The following is an 18,968-nucleotide window of genomic DNA, read 5'->3' as shown; positions in this document are numbered from 1 at the left end:
GTCAAGGAGTTTGGGAAAATGAGCATAGAAGTGGTTAAACCACTGGGAACTATAGCAAGCATTGTTGCAACGATACCCAACTTGAGGAAAATGATAATAGAAGCACAAAGGAAGGACGAGAAAATGGAAAAGCTTCGAGAAGCAATAAGGAAATGAGACCTCAAGAACTATAGGGAAGCATCGGATAACGCTATCTTCTTTGAGGAAAGAATGCGTATTCCCCATGACGAGGAGCTTAAAGATAAAATCATGAGTGAAGCTCACGATACCCCTTATACTACCCACCCAGGCAGCACTAAGATGTATCAAGATTTGAAGAAGTATTTTTGGTGGGAGGGCATGAAACGAGATATCACATCATTTGTAGAGAGATGCCTAGCATGCCAGCAAGTGAAGGCGTTACACCAAAGGCCATATGGAAAGTTACAACCTTTAGAAATTCCAGAATGGAAGTGGGAACACATTGCAATGGATTTTGTGACTAGTTTGCCCAGAACAAAGAAAGGACACACTGCAATTTGGGTAATAGTGGATCGACTCACGAAGTGTGCCCATTTTATACCGATACCGATCACATACGGAGCAGATAAGCTAGCCAGTTGTATGTCAGGGAGATTGTACGCTTACACGGTGTACCCGTGTCAATCACATCAGATCGAGACTCGAAGTTCACATCTAGATTTTGGATGAGCTTACAAAAGGAGTTAGGCACGAGACTGAATTTTAGCACCGCATTCCACCCACAGACAGACGGGTAGTCTGAAAGGACAATTCAGACCCTCAAAGATATGTTGAGAACGGTGGTGTTAGACAGGGGTGGAAGTTGGGAAGCAGTGCTGCCTTTGATTGAATTTGCCTATAATAACAGTTATCAGGCGACCATCGATATGGCACCATATGAGGCATTGTATGGAAGAAAATGTAGATCACCGCTTTATTGGGATGAAGTGGGTGAAAGGAAGATTTTAGGACCGGATGCGGTCAGTGAGATGATTGAGATAGTTCGCCAGATCCGAGGCCGAATAAAGGAGGCGCAAGATAGACAGAAATCTTACGCTGATGTACGCCGAACCGAGTTACAGTTTGAATTAGGAGACAAGGTCTTCCTGAAAGTATCTCCCTCCAAGGGGATAACTAGGTTTGGTGTCAAAGGAAAGCTTAGGCCCCGGTTTATAGGACCATATGAAATCCTAGAGAGGATAGGTCCAGTAGTCTACAGGTTGGCGTTACCGCCAAGCTTTGGAAACGTTCACAACGTTTTCCATGTGTCACAACTTAGGAAATACGTTTTCGATCCGAAGTATGTGATCCACCAAGAAGAGATGATTCTTAGCCCAGATTTGAGCTATGAAGAAAGACCCGAAGCTATTCTGGACCGAAAAGTGCAACAACTCAGAAATAAAGCAATCACATCGGTGAAAGTCTTATGGAGACACCACGGACAAGAAGAAGCTACGTGGGAACTTGAAGACAAGATGAAAGAGAAATTCCCCGAACTGTTTTAGCTGAGTTTATCAAATTTCGGGACGAAATTTTGTTAAGAGGGGTAGTTTGTAGTGACCCGCTCTTTTTATGTTTTTAAATCCAGTATCGCGATATTAAAATCGCATCTTTTAGTGAATGGAATCCAGTTGGCAGTTTATGAGAATTCAGCTTACAATCCTGAATTACTTTATAAGAGACGGAGTTATTATTTTTGCTTTAGGCTTTTGTATCGCGTGAGTAAATCGCGATGAGAATTATCGAACCATTCAGTAATTATTATTTCCAAGTTATAACTGACTTAGCGAAGTCATGTTATTTACTAATTGAAAAACAGATGCTGTTATATTTTATTAGTGCCACTAGAAGTCTTGGAATTATTTCCAACTTTGCAGATTAAATCCACAGATTTAATTTAAGTTATTTTACAGTTTATCGAGATTAGCAGACAAGAAAGCAGATATTAAACGAATACAGAAACGCGATGTTTAGGAACTCGAGCCAGTATTTTATTTACAGTTTACAGACTACAAATTAGTTCTCAGCTTGGAAATTCATAGTATATTACAAGTTGGGACATACATGGCCCACTTCTCAAGTTTGGAACACAAAAGTCAAAGAGAGAGAAAGGTAAAAGTGGAGTGCAGGAGCATCAGCCGACCACTCCTCTGCACTTCCATGTCCTCAGCCACCGGCAAGAGTCTTCCATGGCTGCCCGGTTACCTCAAGCCTCTACCTCCAGCCACCCTATTCCTGCACATCTTCCTAGCATACTCAAGTATGCAGCATCATTTTCTCTATTAATACCAACCCAGCCAGCAAATGCTAATTTTCACTCTCAGTTCATTTCACCAAAAACTTGAAGAACAGCCGTGTGTTTCTGCCAAGCTCTCAAGGTAAGGCATGACTTCAATAACTTCATTCTCTTTGATTAGTTCACCTGCATTAAACGAGAACCATCGTTCATTTCAGTTATCTCCCCATTTAAAACTATTCAAGTTCAGCAAACAGTTCGTTAATCAAACGAAGCAAATTCAAGGTGAGTTTTATATTTTAACTCTACCATTTCTGCCAAAGTCTCCTACGTTGCTTAAACAATGGCAACCTCAATTCATTTCAGTCATTTCACACTTCATTCAACTTCAACAGCCACCAATCAGTTCGAACACATTCGAGGTAATCTACTATCTTGAATATTCAATTCAGTTCGCATCCATGCTTAGCATAATCACAGTTCATCTACACGAAATAGCCAAGAGATGTTGTACCATAGGGCAATACTTTACAACAGAAGGATTTATATGCTTCACTTCCACTACACTCCAGAGTAACAATCACAAGAACTCAAAGAAATTAGATAAGTGAATGGTTTGGCGAGAGAGATTAGACTTAGCTTTTAGATGGGGAAGGGCCGACTGCCCAGGCATCTGCCGAAACCCAACTGCCGGAACGAGAAGGCCGACCGGCTCCAGGCCGGAGCAACGCCGCTCCCAGATGGTGACCAGTCGCCCAATTTCAATAGGGCGCGGCAGCGGCGACTTACCAGAGGAGACTAGGGCTCGATTTAGGGCACGCCTTTTTGCCATGGACGAGTTCAGCAGAAGAACAGGGGAGAAGAATGCCGGAGTTGTGTGCCCCGGCAGCTGAGTGGCCAGAGAAGGCAGGGCCGATCGATTTGGAGAAGAGGCCGAGCGGCCGGCCTTGAGGAAGAAGGAGAGCGTCGGCTCCGTGAGAAAGAGAGAGGCCGAGAGTTTTGAAAGGGAATGAGAGATTGGACTGTGTTTGTTTATTCTTTTGGGCCGCTCCCTTGTTAGTTGGGCCGAGTTATTTTAAGTTTGGGCCTTTTTCTTTAATTGCGGTATGGGCTTTAAATTGTTTTAAAAGAATTGAGCTGAGATAGTTATTGATAAACTTCTTTTTCTAATCCCATTTATATTCCGTTGGGCCAGTTTAATTCTTCAGTTGGGCCGATTAAATTGCCTATTGAACTAAGATTTATTCTTTCCAGCCCACATTAATTATTATATCTTTGGGACACTTTCGTTATTTTATTTAGACAAGCTGCAGTACTTCATTTCAAGCCATTCTTGATTAATTAGTGGGCTACTTTATTGAACCTCTTAATTAATGAGCCTACTATCTCCTTCAAGCCCAAAATAATTTGAAGTGGACTATTATCGTTTATTCACTAAAATCACTTGTTTTATTTAATTAATCGGCTACCTTATTTTGAGCCATTAATTATTTGAAGTTACATTTTTCTTACTGTCAAGCCCGGATAAATTCTTACGAGTTACTTATGGGATGAACCGAGTCAGTTCCTTCTATTTATCGAATATAAGAGCGAGATTATTTATTTTACGAATTAGAATGTTCCGATGGGGAAGGAAAAGTTACAGCTTTATTCGACCGCGATAGACGAGAGTTAGCTAAATCTTTTAGCAATGATTAACAGTAGAAGTATCTTATGTATTTTCTCGAAATCAAGGTCAAGGTCGGGAATAACCGTCAATCAAGGAATCACCGAATCACCAAGATCTCAAATCAGGTGGGTTTATTTTCAGATATATCAAACCAGTTTAATGTTACTTTCAAGCAAGTTATTTAATTATTGAATCTATGAACGAACAGAAATTTCAGTATCTCAGTTATTGTCTTGCCATAAAATGTTTCATTTAGTATGATATCTATCTGATGTGGCAATGCCAGTTAAAGTAATCGAATTCGGGTCCTGAGCAGTTGATAGCTATCCTGCCAGGGCTAGTGTACACCCAGGGCCGTGAGTCATCTAACGGGTTGGCCGGTCAGGTGTCCGTGAGAGGTGGCCACCTCTCTGGCACACAAGCTTCAGATGTGATAAAATACAAGAGAACTTAGACTGATCAGTCGATCTTTAAGAATCACAAAAGAATTTAGTAAGCTTGGGCTTATTTCATGAAAAACTCCCTTGTTGTATTGTTAAGATGGCATGACAATTTATGCTTTAAATGCAAGTTTCTATAGGCATATGTATCCACTGAGTACTTTTGTACTCAGCCCTGCATGTATTTCTAAATGTGCAGGTTGAGCAGTAGCCGGTGGTGATGAAGTGACGAGCAGGAAATCCCTTTTGTCTGAAGTTATATGTATTAAAGAACTCTTTAGTACATGTCTTCATACATGTAATCAGAACCTTCTTCCGCTGCGTACTCAATAGAATTTCATATTATTTTTGGCTAAGTCGGAGCTATCCGAGCTTACTAGTTTGACTATGTCATCACGACTCAAACTCCGTTGTAAAGGTTCCCTTCGTTGTTAATATTTAAGTATGTTTCTTCGTTGCTTATTATATATTCGTTCATCCCCTTTCTATCCCGCTTCTTATCCCCAACCCTTGGTCACGGTTTCCCGGCTTAATTATCCACAATTAAGTCCGGTCGTGATAGTTTTGCACCGATAGGGCCACTTCGCTTTGGAAAATTCGATAAAAACGACAACGAAAATGGTGGTCGCCATTTTTGCACTTTTTCAAGAACGAAGATGGCGATTTGCAAAGTTGGTCGTTGTTTTCGTCTGAGCTTGAGTTATATTCGAGTGTTTCTCTGTATTTTCGAGTTTAGTACTGTGTTTTTCCCCTATGCATATAATATAGGTTCCTTTGTTGACCTATTAGACACATCATTTTCATCTCCTAGCTTTAGAATATATGTTCATTTCGAATTCTTTTCAGGGTTTTATCAATTTAATTTATTTAATTGGTTTTATTTTAACTTTGTCTTCTATTTATTTAATTATGTCTAGCTAATTTTCTTTTCTAATTTTAGGATTTGTATAATTTTCTAATTTTAGGATTTGTATAGTTGATTGAATTTATTCTATTGATTTGGTGATATCAATTTGCCTTCCAGCTTATGATTTATGATTCCTAGTGCTTGTTTATTGTGAATTATTTGATCAATAATTTACATGTTAAACTGTTCAATTTGATCCTTGAATGTGATCTCAGCCAATTTAGGAGATAGGTGAATCACGTGGAGCTATTCTTAAGTACTTTTGGGAGTTAATATATTTTCTTGAAACCTAGCGGATATAGAGAATTTATTAATCAACTGTTATAAAATGCTCTAGCAAGAGTTTGTGATTATTTAGTGGTCTCTCATCAGGACTGGATTAAAATGATAATTTGAATTAGTAGATTAATTATGTAGATTTAATTAACGTAATTGTATTCCCTCTAATCAATATTTTTATTCTTGATTTTTTATCATCTGATTTTATTTCTTTTCATTCTTTAGTCTAGTTATAGATCATCACCATATTTCTGCCAATTTGTCTGGATATCGAGTTGGTACTTGTGTGGGATTACTCATTGTGTTTTTCATTTTTCAATATTTGTGGATACGATACTCGACTTACTACTTCCTATCAATTTCATTGTTTAGTAGTTGTATTTTATTGCTAATATTTTAGTGATTTGGCTATGTGCTGCTACTGTCACTGGCCGCGAGTCGAGAGACGAAGGGAAGAGGTGGTTGTGTCATTAATTGGTCATGGCTGCCCGCATGGACTATTACCGTCTAAGAAGGAAGATGCAACGATAATCTGTGGGTGCATGTGTGTGGGATTGGTCATTGCATTTTTTATTTTTCAATCCTTGTAGATACGATACTCGACTTACTACTTCCTATCAATTGCATTGTTTAGTTGTTGTATTTTATTGCTAAGTGGCAATATACAAAACTACACAAATATTCAAAAGTGTCTACAAGTTTTACCCACTTTTTCAAAATCCTCTACTCCATACCCATTTCAATTTTATAGTATTTATTTTTGAAAAGTGGCTGAAAAAAGTGTCTGCAAAAGTGGCTGAAAATGTGGGAATGTGTGTAAGTGAATTTATTCTTCACCTAACCAACCGAGCATTGAATACAAAAAGTGTTAATTTTATTTTTACTGTTAATATATGATGTGTAAAAGTGTGCAAATACCACCGCAAGTAGGGTTTGCTTTCTCCAAAAACATTACCGCCGCAAGCCGTTTGCTTTCTCCAAAAAAATTACCGCCGCAAGCCGTCTCCCTTCGCCTCGCCGTCTTCGCCATCTCCGCCTCGCCATCTCTCTGTCACCTCTCGCCGTCTCCCTCTCGTCTGTTGTCGTCTCCCTCTCGCCTTTCAACAAAGTCAAGCTTTCAACCAGCGAACTCAGGCTCTGAATGAGCTCAGCCTCTCAGATCCTCGCCGGCTCCGTTTTTCCGGTGGACGTTCTTTGACTCCCTCTCGGATCTCTACCGGCGAAGTATCAGCTTTCTACCACCTGAAATCTCGTCAGCTTCTCTCCATTTCCGTCATGGATGCACCGCAGGAGGTATTATTAGTTAGTCGATTTTAATACCGCCGTAAATAATTGTAATACTGTCGCATAAAATTGTAATACCGTCATTGCAAATCGAAAATACCATCGTGATTTGAGTATATTGTAAGCTTTGCAAATCGAATATTTGAAAATATCGGTCGATGGTATTTTAAGCTTTTTCCGGAGGTATTTGTTTCTTTTCCGGCGGTATTCTGATGGTATATATTTTAGATGGTATAGATAACAAGCGTGATTGTACTTGTTTATGTCTATTTGAGTTGGAGAAATTCAAATAACTAATGTGAGATTATTAATAATATAATTGAATTGGGTTATTATGAAAATCATTAATAGATTCGAAACCCAATGTGTATATAGCATAGTTGATATTAGTGCAGTCCATATTGTAAAATTTGACTTCAATTCAAAATTTAGAACATATAATTTAGTGTGTTGTTTCGTAAGTTGATTTATACGTAACACTAAAATTAAATTGATTTATGTAGCCAACTTGCTTTATAGTATGTGCAAAGTGAAAAATAAAATGGTGCAAAGTGACTATTCGAATATAATAAACCAACTTTAGAGTTGAAAAATGAAAAGATTAGATAGTTTTGTTGCTATAAAATGGTGCAAAGTTAACATAATAAAGTGTACCTTGAGAATTCCTTGAGAATAATACCTTGTAACGTGTTCATTATATATTATCATTATTTTACAATTGTAAGTGTTACATTTAATATTATAATTTGTTTTTAATGATTTTTATTTTTAAATTGTAGGAGAATTCTAATTATTTGAGGCCGAGTACAATTAATGTGGCTTCAAATGTTGGGACATATTACAAGACAAAATACTTGAAAATGGTTAGGAAGGTATTGAATGCGAAATGTGGTCAACCGTTGGTGGACAGATTTTTAAGTGGTTGTTTCGGACACTTATTAGATTGGAATCCGGGGTCAAAGTGTGCTATGGCTGTTCACCATGTAGTTTCTCGCCAAATCCGATCAAATGATAATGGATTGTGGTCTTTTATTAACGGGAGTAGGTTAAATTTCTCGGAGAGGGATTATGCCCTTGTTAGAGGGCTGAATTTTGGAGAAACTGACTTTGATACGAGGGCACACCACGATCTCCGGAATGTTGAAGTGTTCAGAAAATTTTGTTGTGGGCAGAGGACTGAATTTTGGAGAAACTGACTTTAAAATAAAAGTAAGAATTACCTTTAGTTGATAGATATGCGATGGAATTTCTTTTCTCCCAATTCTCCAATGAAATGGCAGCTGAGAACCCCAAAGCTTCCAAGAAGAAGAATTATAACTCAACAAATATGGAGGCCTTTGAGACAACTTGTTTTGAATGTTTGTGTCGTATTTACTTCATCCTTTCAACATATATGGAGGCCTTTGTGTTTAATTTACTCACCCTCACCCGTGAATGTACTAGGAATCACTTTATATTGACATGAGTGTACTTGCAAGAACTTTATATTCACGTGAAAGTGAAATTAAAAGGAGCCAGACATACTTAGAATACCGTTGGAAATAAATTTAATACTGTCGTCGAAAAAAGAAAATACCATCGTCAAAATCACTATACCGTCTGAATATTTGAGAATATCGACCGGCGGTATTATCATTTGTTCCGATGGTAGTTTAATTTTTTAGACAGTATTTTCTATGGTGTAGAGAATCCTTTGCATCCTTTTAACCTGTAAATATTATTTTCGTATAATATTTACATATGTACGGTATTTCAAATTCATTTCCTTGGTGGTATTTTAGGCACAAAAGGTGATGGGGAAATCATAAAAGGACAAAATGATAGAGAATCATAGTACACTCCTTCAACTCATGCATGAACAATTATTGAAGATTGCTGACAAGCATAAAAAAACGTGTACATGTGTGATGACAAAATATATTAAAAAATACAAATGGTTAAAAGTTGTAGATGATAGAAAAAGTGGTTAAAAGTTGTAGATAGTTTTGCAAAGTTGGGTACTTTTGCAAATCCCCCTATTGCTAATATTTTAGTGATTTGGCGATGTGCTGCTACTGTCACCGGCTGCGAGTCGAGAGATGTCACGACCGGCCTTAATTAAGGATAATTAATCCGGGAAAACCATGACTGGGGAAGGGAAATTAAGAAGCGGGTTTAGAAAGGGGTGCATAAAAGAATACTCAAAGAGCTTGAATACGCGTGAAATATTCCTTAAAAAGGAAAAAGGCATAGTTCGCATAAAAAGGGTACTCAAAGAACTTGTATACGCGTTATATTCCTTAAAAAGGAAAAAGGCATCGTTAGGGGCTTGGCTAAAACATTATCAGAGTTTGCAACGGAAGGTGTAACTGAAATAATCAGTGTTTACAGCGGAATGCATAACTGAGATACATGTATGAAGACATGTATCCTTTCTGAGCCTACTTTAAGTTCGACAAAAACTCCACTCAGCAACAACACTTCATCGCCCATCACAGCTCAACCTGCACAAACATAAACATCGAAAGGCTAAGTACAAGAGTACTTAGTGGGCAGTTGCCAAGCATATAACATAACATCATTAACAATTTCACAACATCGCATAAGAGGCATAAGTTTCTTTCAAATCCTTTGCTCATTAAACATTTCCAAATTCATAAATAGCATGAGCGCATTCTTCATCATCAATAATCATAAACACGCATCGTGTCGTGGAGAAGGCCTTCCCCAACGAACACGGGCATCGCGCCGTGAAGGGGGCCTCCCTCAGCGGTCACGGCATCGTACTATTGAGGGAGGCCTCCCCCAATAGACGCTGTAACACTGGCATACTGGCATCGCGCCGCGAGAGAGGCCTCTCTCAGCGGACACGGGCATCGCGCCGTGAGGAAGGCCCTCCTCAGCGGACACGGCATCGTACTGTTGAGGGAGGCCTCCCCCAACAGACGCAAGCATCAAACATAAGCATAAACTTATCAGCGTAAAGCATTCAAGCGTAAATAAGCGTAATCATTTAATGTGCATCATAATAAAGCTTAACTCATTTAAGCGTAATAAAGCATACCATACTTGAAGATCCAATTTGCATTTTAAAGCATAACACTTGCATAGCATTTTATTTACGCGTAAGAAATTGCCCACCTCAATTGTTCTTAAAGCTGGCGTGGAGTCGTTTCTTCTTCGGCTTCACTTTCTGTCGCCCGGACCTTCATTGATGAAGAGTCGATAAGTTCGTGAAGTAATTGTCATAAGACAAAGTCTAATTCTACGTGCCTAGGGTATCTTTTAGTGTTTTAGGGTTCTAGCATCCATAATTCGTTACATCATTACTAGCGTAACCTCAAATAATTAATAGGCTCAAAAGAGAGTAGCCAATTAATTAAATAAACCAGTGGCTTTAAAGAAATAAATGATAATAGTTCGCTTTAAAGTCCGAAGTCCAAAAACATCATTAAAACATGCTCTGTTTTTACACTGACTCAACTTCAAAATTTAATCTGTTCTGACTCCGACATCTCCTGGACTCGAGACTCATACTGAAAGAAAGATCTTCGAATCTAGTTTCATATAAAAAAAAGTAGAGTCGAAAACTCCAAGTGGTTTGAGAGATATGACGTTTTTACCACGATCTACCATGTTCGGCAGTTTTGAACAATCGAAAACTTGGATTTTTTAAAAATAGTAAACGTTGTCAAACTGGGCTCAACTTTGGTGGATATCTAGCTAACACAATAAGGTGAATACCATAAAAATTTGGAAAGCTAGATCACACAGGAAGCTACTGAAATAAATGACTCTTTCATCTGTTTTCTGAAATTCTCGGTAGTAATGTGCAGTTTAGGTTTTGCATTTTAAAGAAGTATCAAACGAAGTTGGAATGGCTTGAAATTTTACCAGGGTACTCAAGACTCATGTCAGGACTTGCTATAAAATTTTCAAAGCTATTAGACATCGACAAACCGTCGATCACAGTAGGTCAGTAGGCCTACGAAATTCATATTTATAAGTCCTTAAAAAAAATAATTTATATAAATCAAGAAATAAGAGTTTAATCCCAAAAATATTCATTAAAAGTCCATCATAATTTAAATAAAGAACGGACCTCATTTAAAATAAATAGTCCCAAACTTGTTACGCACATATACGAAATCTTTCATGAAACATCCTTTAAAATAAACTTTGATACATAGAAAATAATTCAACAACTTGAGCTCTTAAGGGGTTGTTTTGCAACAGACACCAAATCTGCCTCGGATCTCCAAATGATGCTCCAAAAGACATTCTGGAAACTAGACATTTCAAGGATCATTCTCCAATTTGAATCGAATGAAAAACAATTCAAACGAGCAAGATATGCCCTCTCAAAGATGGGTATTTAACAAGCAAAAATCTGAAAATTTCAGATTTCCAGATTACAACCAAGTCAGTGGGCTTTCTTTAAAAATTCATATCTCCCTTTACAAAACTCCACTGGGAACCCCAAGGGTCAATATGGAAACTAGGGAGAGATCATAACACTCTCCAGTTGGATTTACTCTAAGAACATTCATGGTTTAGAAGATATGACTGTCTAAAGTTCAGTGCACAAAAAACGTTCAAGTTTGGCAGATTCATAACATAAATCAGAAAACCAACTTTAGGCTTCACCAAAAATTCTAAAACTAAGCAAGTAAGTTCCCAACATGTCATTGAATATTCAGTAGAAAGCTAGGCTTGAGAATCAAAGATTTAAGTCGGGCTTTGCCACCTCAAAGTCGTAGGTTTGTAAACTCTACTGGATGGTACATGGAATAAGAACTAGATTTCAAGAATTTATACCGGTTGTTTCCCTTATTCAAAAATGGTGAGGCCGATGTCAAAAGAAAGATACGGGAGTCTAGAGTGACATATTCAAGTTTCAAAGGTTTTCACCGATTGAAACTTTACTTATGGCCTCCCAAACATTGTTTACCAAAAATGTATTCCAGATGGGCAGTGATGTTTACAAATTCATAAATAAATCATAAGAGCTTCAAACCTTCTGAAATTTTGCCAAAGTATAGAAAACATATGAAAGATGATACACAATTAATTTGGGAATTTTTGGGAACCTTTTGGATGGCTGGAATCGCCTTGCAAAACACTGCCGGAGCAGTGTGCTTATGGCAGAACTCGTGGCTGCTCTTCGGTTCCTTAGTGAAGAATGAAGATGATGAAAAGATTGTTGCCTGTATAATGGAATGTTAGATGCATTCTTGCGTGTGGTGGGGAAGGGAGTAGGTGGAAAGTTTGGTGTAGTGGAATTAGTGGAGTGGAAAGGGTGGTGAGAAAAAATGTAGTGGAAGAAAGCAAAAGGTGATGGAGATAGTTGGTGGAGTGGAGAAGTGGAGATTATGCGTGTATAGTGTAGGAAACATTAGGGAGTGGAAAAATAATGATTTGTAAAGTATTGAAGTTACAAGTATTTGTAAAACTAATATTGGGTTCTACTAAATAACGACGCTTCGTTATAACTCTCTACGAATTACATATTTTATAATTCGTTTTATAAGTCGAAAATTAATCACGACTTCAAGTAAATAATAGAAATACTATTTCTATCGCATATAAATTAATAACTTGACTTTGCTAAGTCAGTTATCAAACTGGATAATAAATTATTGAATGGCTCAATAATCCTCGTCGCGTTTTTCTTATACGTTATAAAAGTATAAAGCTAAAATAATAACTCCGTCTCTGATAAAAAAAATCAGGACCATAAACTGGATTCATTTATAAAAATTGCATTTACTAGTTTTTATCATAAATAAAAGAGCGGGCTACTACATACTACCCCTCTTAACAAAAATTTCGTCCCGAAATTTGCATATCTCTGTTAAAACAATCCGGGTACTTCTCTTTCATTTTGTCTTCAAACTCCCACGTAATTTTTTTTATATCTGCGGTGCCTCCATAAGATTTTCACTGATGTGATTGAAACTGATTTCGCAAGTGTCCACGTATTGCTGGCAAGGGGGTGTGGCTGTTCTCAATTGTTGAACCTCGTTGTTTGTTGGGGCATTGCGTGGAGTAGTGACCCTTTTGGCCACAATTGTAACAACCGTTAGTCCCGGCACGACAGACACCCCTATGCATCTTACCACAATTTGGGCAAGGTGAAATTCCTTGTTTTATTCAACCACAGATTTCTTTCCTTGCTTCAACTCGTAGAACTTAACTTCTTTCTTCTTCCTATAGCTTTTCGGAATATATTTATCATATAATCCTGTCTTAAAATCTTCCCAAGTATAACTTGCCCATTGTTCAGGTGTCAGAATTTTTCGTCGTGTTTCCCACCAGAAATCCGCTGATCATGTTAGCTGGAATGAGACGCAAGATAGGCGCTCCTCATCAGTACAATGTAGAAAGTTGAAGATGCGCTCATTTGCACGCACCCAAATCTCAGCTTCAGCTGGTTCACTCGTTCCGTCAAACGTAGGCGGATTTTGCCTTAAAAAGAGTTCTTCGACTCTCCTAGTTGGGGGCGGAGGGATGGGTTATGTCCTCGAGCATCTTGTGGTTCTTCGGGTACAGCGTTACGGTTTCTGCGATTGTTATTATTTCTCGCAGGGCGTCCTCTCTTAGGCGGCATTCTGATAGCAAGGATGTGCCAATTAGTACACTCTAGCATAATCTAATACAATCCTCAAAAGAATTCTTGTACATGTTAACTTATTCTAACTTGTAAACAAGTCATAACTCCAATGACAACATTGATGTAGTAAGCTCTAAGGGTCCTTGGCATCTCATATCCATGAGTCATATCAATTCTTAAGCATATAATATCATATCATCTAAATTGGATACTTAGGCATAAGTCATGGAGATTCATAGCGGCTATAAAATCATGAGCTTAAAAATTATTCTATATGTATCACTTATCTTGCTGCCTTCACTATAACCACCAAAGATACAGTCGAATTTCTTCTACGTTTGCTTCTATGTTCTGTCGCAGTGGTGATCTCATATCTTAATAGCTCTATGTTCATAGGGATTCATTCCATAGGCATATTTAATCGTACTTGCGTAAATCATTTCATTCAATAACAACATAACAAAGCTATTGACAGTTACTCACTTTGCTATTACGATAATTCTCACTTTTTGTAAACATTAACTCAAGCTTGGAAGAGTTTACCATTCTGCTTCGTTGAGTGTGATGCGATGAAGTGCTGAGCTTTGTTGATTGAACTCTAGACACTTTAATGATCCATTCTAAGTTTGGCTTAAATAAACTCTTAGGCTCAGAGCAAACGAACTGCTCTGATACCACTCTGTCACGACCGGCCTTAATTAAGGATAATTAATCCGGGAAAAACCATGACTGGGGAAGGGAAATTAAGAAGCGGGTTTAGAAAGGGGTGCATAAAAGAATACTCAAAGAGCTTGAATACGCGTGAAATATTCCTTAAAAAGGAAAAAGGCATAGTTCGCATAAAAAGGGTACTCAAAGAACTTGTATACGCGTTATATTCCTTAAAAAGGAAAAAGGCATCGTTAGGGGCTTGGCTAAAACATTATCAGAGTTTGCAACGGAAGGTGTAACTGAAATAATCAGTGTTTACAGCGGAATGCATAACTGAGATACATGTATGAAGACATGTATCCTTTCTGAGCCTACTTTAAGTTCGACAAAAACTCCACTCAGCAACAACACTTCATCGCCCATCACAGCTCAACCTGCACAAACATAAACATCGAAAGGCTAAGTACAAGAGTACTTAGTGGGCAGTTGCCAAGCATATAACATAACATCATTAACAATTTCACAACATCGCATAAGAGGCATAAGTTTCTTTCAAATCCTTTGCTCATTAAACATTTCCAAATTCATAAATAGCATGAGCGCATTCTTCATCATCAATAATCATAAACACGCATCGTGTCGTGGAGAAGGCCTTCCCCAACGAACACGGGCATCGCGCCGTGAAGGGGGCCTCCCTCAGCGGTCACGGCATCGTACTATTGAGGGAGGCCTCCCCCAATAGACGCTGTAACACTGGCATACTGGCATCGCGCCGCGAGAGAGGCCTCTCTCAGCGGACACGGGCATCGCGCCGTGAGGAAGGCCCTCCTCAGCGGACACGGCATCGTACTGTTGAGGGAGGCCTCCCCCAACAGACGCAAGCATCAAACATAAGCATAAACTTATCAGCGTAAAGCATTCAAGCGTAAATAAGCGTAATCATTTAATGTGCATCATAATAAAGCTTAACTCATTTAAGCGTAATAAAGCATACCATACTTGAAGATCCAATTTGCATTTTAAAGCATAACACTTGCATAGCATTTTATTTACGCGTAAGAAATTGCCCACCTCAATTGTTCTTAAAGCTGGCGTGGAGTCGTTTCTTCTTCGGCTTCACTTTCTGTCGCCCGGACCTTCATTGATGAAGAGTCGATAAGTTCGTGAAGTAATTGTCATAAGACAAAGTCTAATTCTACGTGCCTAGGGTATCTTTTAGTGTTTTAGGGTTCTAGCATCCATAATTCGTTACATCATTACTAGCGTAACCTCAAATAATTAATAGGCTCAAAAGAGAGTAGCCAATTAATTAAATAAACCAGTGGCTTTAAAGAAATAAATGATAATAGTTCGCTTTAAAGTCCGAAGTCCAAAAACATCATTAAAACATGCTCTGTTTTTACACTGACTCAACTTCAAAATTTAATCTGTTCTGACTCCGACATCTCCTGGACTCGAGACTCATACTGAAAGAAAGATCTTCGAATCTAGTTTCATATAAAAAAAAGTAGAGTCGAAAACTCCAAGTGGTTTGAGAGATATGACGTTTTTACCACGATCTACCATGTTCGGCAGTTTTGAACAATCGAAAACTTGGATTTTTTAAAAATAGTAAACGTTGTCAAACTGGGCTCAACTTTGGTGGATATCTAGCTAACACAATAAGGTGAATACCATAAAAATTTGGAAAGCTAGATCACACAGGAAGCTACTGAAATAAATGACTCTTTCATCTGTTTTCTGAAATTCTCGGTAGTAATGTGCAGTTTAGGTTTTGCATTTTAAAGAAGTATCAAACGAAGTTGGAATGGCTTGAAATTTTACCAGGGTACTCAAGACTCATGTCAGGACTTGCTATAAAATTTTCAAAGCTATTAGACATCGACAAACCGTCGATCACAGTAGGTCAGTAGGCCTACGAAATTCATATTTATAAGTCCTTAAAAAAAATAATTTATATAAATCAAGAAATAAGAGTTTAATCCCAAAAATATTCATTAAAAGTCCATCATAATTTAAATAAAGAACGGACCTCATTTAAAATAAATAGTCCCAAACTTGTTACGCACATATACGAAATCTTTCATGAAACATCCTTTAAAATAAACTTTGATACATAGAAAATAATTCAACAACTTGAGCTCTTAAGGGGTTGTTTTGCAACAGACACCAAATCTGCCTCGGATCTCCAAATGATGCTCCAAAAGACATTCTGGAAACTAGACATTTCAAGGATCATTCTCCAATTTGAATCGAATGAAAAACAATTCAAACGAGCAAGATATGCCCTCTCAAAGATGGGTATTTAACAAGCAAAAATCTGAAAATTTCAGATTTCCAGATTACAACCAAGTCAGTGGGCTTTCTTTAAAAATTCATATCTCCCTTTACAAAACTCCACTGGGAACCCCAAGGGTCAATATGGAAACTAGGGAGAGATCATAACACTCTCCAGTTGGATTTACTCTAAGAACATTCATGGTTTAGAAGATATGACTGTCTAAAGTTCAGTGCACAAAAAACGTTCAAGTTTGGCAGATTCATAACATAAATCAGAAAACCAACTTTAGGCTTCACCAAAAATTCTAAAACTAAGCAAGTAAGTTCCCAACATGTCATTGAATATTCAGTAGAAAGCTAGGCTTGAGAATCAAAGATTTAAGTCGGGCTTTGCCACCTCAAAGTCGTAGGTTTGTAAACTCTACTGGATGGTACATGGAATAAGAACTAGATTTCAAGAATTTATACCGGTTGTTTCCCTTATTCAAAAATGGTGAGGCCGATGTCAAAAGAAAGATACGGGAGTCTAGAGTGACATATTCAAGTTTCAAAGGTTTTCACCGATTGAAACTTTACTTATGGCCTCCCAAACATTGTTTACCAAAAATGTATTCCAGATGGGCAGTGATGTTTACAAATTCATAAATAAATCATAAGAGCTTCAAACCTTCTGAAATTTTGCCAAAGTATAGAAAACATATGAAAGATGATACACAATTAATTTGGGAATTTTTGGGAACCTTTTGGATGGCTGGAATCGCCTTGCAAAACACTGCCGGAGCAGTGTGCTTATGGCAGAACTCGTGGCTGCTCTTCGGTTCCTTAGTGAAGAATGAAGATGATGAAAAGATTGTTGCCTGTATAATGGAATGTTAGATGCATTCTTGCGTGTGGTGGGGAAGGGAGTAGGTGGAAAGTTTGGTGTAGTGGAATTAGTGGAGTGGAAAGGGTGGTGAGAAAAAATGTAGTGGAAGAAAGCAAAAGGTGATGGAGATAGTTGGTGGAGTGGAGAAGTGGAGATTATGCGTGTATAGTGTAGGAAACATTAGGGAGTGGAAAAATAATGATTTGTAAAGTATTGAAGTTACAAGTATTTGTAAAACTAATATTGGGTTCTACTAAATAACGACGCTTCGTTATAACTCTCTACGAATTACATATTTTATAATTCGTTTTATAAGTCGAAAATTAATCACGACTTCAAGTAAATAATAGAAATACTATTTCTATCGCATATAAATTAATAACTTGACTTTGCTAAGTCAGTTATCAAACTGGATAATAAATTATTGAATGGCTCAATAATCCTCGTCGCGTTTTTCTTATACGTTATAAAAGTATAAAGCTAAAATAATAACTCCGTCTCTGATAAAAAAAATCAGGACCATAAACTGGATTCATTTATAAAAATTGCATTTACTAGTTTTTATCATAAATAAAAGAGCGGGCTACTACAAGAGACGAAGGGAGGAGGTGGTTGCGCAGGGACTGTTACCGTCTAAGAAGAAAGACGCATCGACAATCTGTTGGTGCATGTGTGTGAGAACAGAGAAAGAGAGAAAAAGATAACGATGAGATCCATGTGTATAAATTAAAAATGAGAGCAAGAAAATGATAAGGTTAAGTCAGGATGTTTAAGTTTATTCATATGATTGCAATTAAGCTGGTGGCCTGATCACTATTTTATTAGCAACAAATTGCCGCAACTAACACGGTGCAATTGTAGCACAAATTGGTAACCAAGTATCGTATCCACAGGGACTGACACAACGAAACTACTTTAGCTATTTTCTAAACAGACTCTCACAGTATGCAGGTAAACGAAAGCAGGAAGGTTTAATTAACTTATACTAAAACGCAATTAACAATAATTAAAAACACGTAGGAAAATTCGAATATTAAAAGACAACTGATCCTAGGGTAGTAAATTCATTAACTAAATCTATGCAATTAATCTATTAATCCTATGTACCAGTTTAATCCAGCTATGATGAGAGATCACTTAATTAATCAATCACTCTCGTTAGAGCAGCAACGATCGTAGATTAGTAAATTATCTATCTACGTTAGGTCTCAAAAAAATCTACTAACTCCCAATAGCTCCTAAAAATAGCTCCCTATGATCCACCTATCTCCGCTAGGTCTCAAGGTTAAAATCATATCATACATTCCTGAATCCGCTAAACAGTTATCTCCGCTAGGTCTCAAACCGAATAGCTAAACATGCAAACTATTGATCAGATAATTCACAAGAAATTAAGCACCAGGAATTATGAATCATAAACTGGAAGGCACAAAGGTATTAACCAATAAATCACATAAATTCAATCAACTATTTACAAACCCTAGAATCAGCTAAAGGAAACTAGCCAGACATGCTAAAATAAAACATAAACATAATTAAATAGAATGCAATTATAAAAATTAAATTGTATAAAAAACGAATGAAAACGATTGTAGCGGCTTGAATCTTCAGCCTTGATCCAAGCCTTTAAAACTAGAAAGCAATAAAATTCTGAAAGCTAGAAAACTGAAAAATAAAGTCTGGGAACTGAAAAGGGAACCCAAAATAGGTCAAAAGAAGACCTATTTATAGTACCAGGGTAAAATACAGAGTTTGAGCTCGAAAA

General features: G+C 37.5%; 1 protein-coding gene and 1 long non-coding RNA gene across 5 annotated transcripts; one reads left to right on the top strand and one right to left on the bottom strand.

Annotated features, from left to right (window-relative positions):
* The first annotated feature begins 6,450 nt into the window (after nt 1-6,450).
* Nucleotides 6,451-8,022, top strand: LOC130995765 (uncharacterized). Its single transcript, XM_057921175.1, has 2 exons — nt 6,451-6,824; nt 7,595-8,022. The coding sequence occupies exons 1-2, from the start codon at nt 6,807-6,809 to the stop codon at nt 8,009-8,011; spliced, it is 435 nt and encodes a 144-aa protein (XP_057777158.1). The 5' UTR covers nt 6,451-6,806; the 3' UTR covers nt 8,012-8,022.
* Nucleotides 8,023-9,009: 987 nt separating this feature from the next.
* On the bottom strand, nt 9,010-17,690 carry LOC130995764 (uncharacterized). Of its 4 annotated transcripts, none has more exons than XR_009092277.1 (4): nt 17,079-17,690; nt 15,130-16,277; nt 11,885-13,405; nt 9,010-10,000 (listed from the first exon to the last, which is right to left on the bottom strand). It is a non-coding gene; the product is annotated as an uncharacterized LOC130995764 (long non-coding RNA). The 4 variants fall into 4 exon arrangements; XR_009092278.1 differs by having other exon boundaries at nt 15,130-15,194; XR_009092275.1 differs by lacking the exon at nt 17,079-17,690 and having other exon boundaries at nt 9,010-9,298; nt 9,936-10,000; nt 15,130-16,948.
* Nucleotides 17,691-18,968: the final 1,278 nt, after the last annotated feature.

This window comes from Salvia miltiorrhiza, chromosome 7 (genome assembly GCF_028751815.1).
Source record: "Salvia miltiorrhiza cultivar Shanhuang (shh) chromosome 7, IMPLAD_Smil_shh, whole genome shotgun sequence".
NCBI lineage: Eukaryota > Viridiplantae > Streptophyta > Magnoliopsida > Lamiales > Lamiaceae > Salvia > Salvia miltiorrhiza.
The sequence above is the reverse complement of the archived record's forward strand: the minus strand, read 5'-3'. Positions and strand labels throughout refer to the sequence as shown.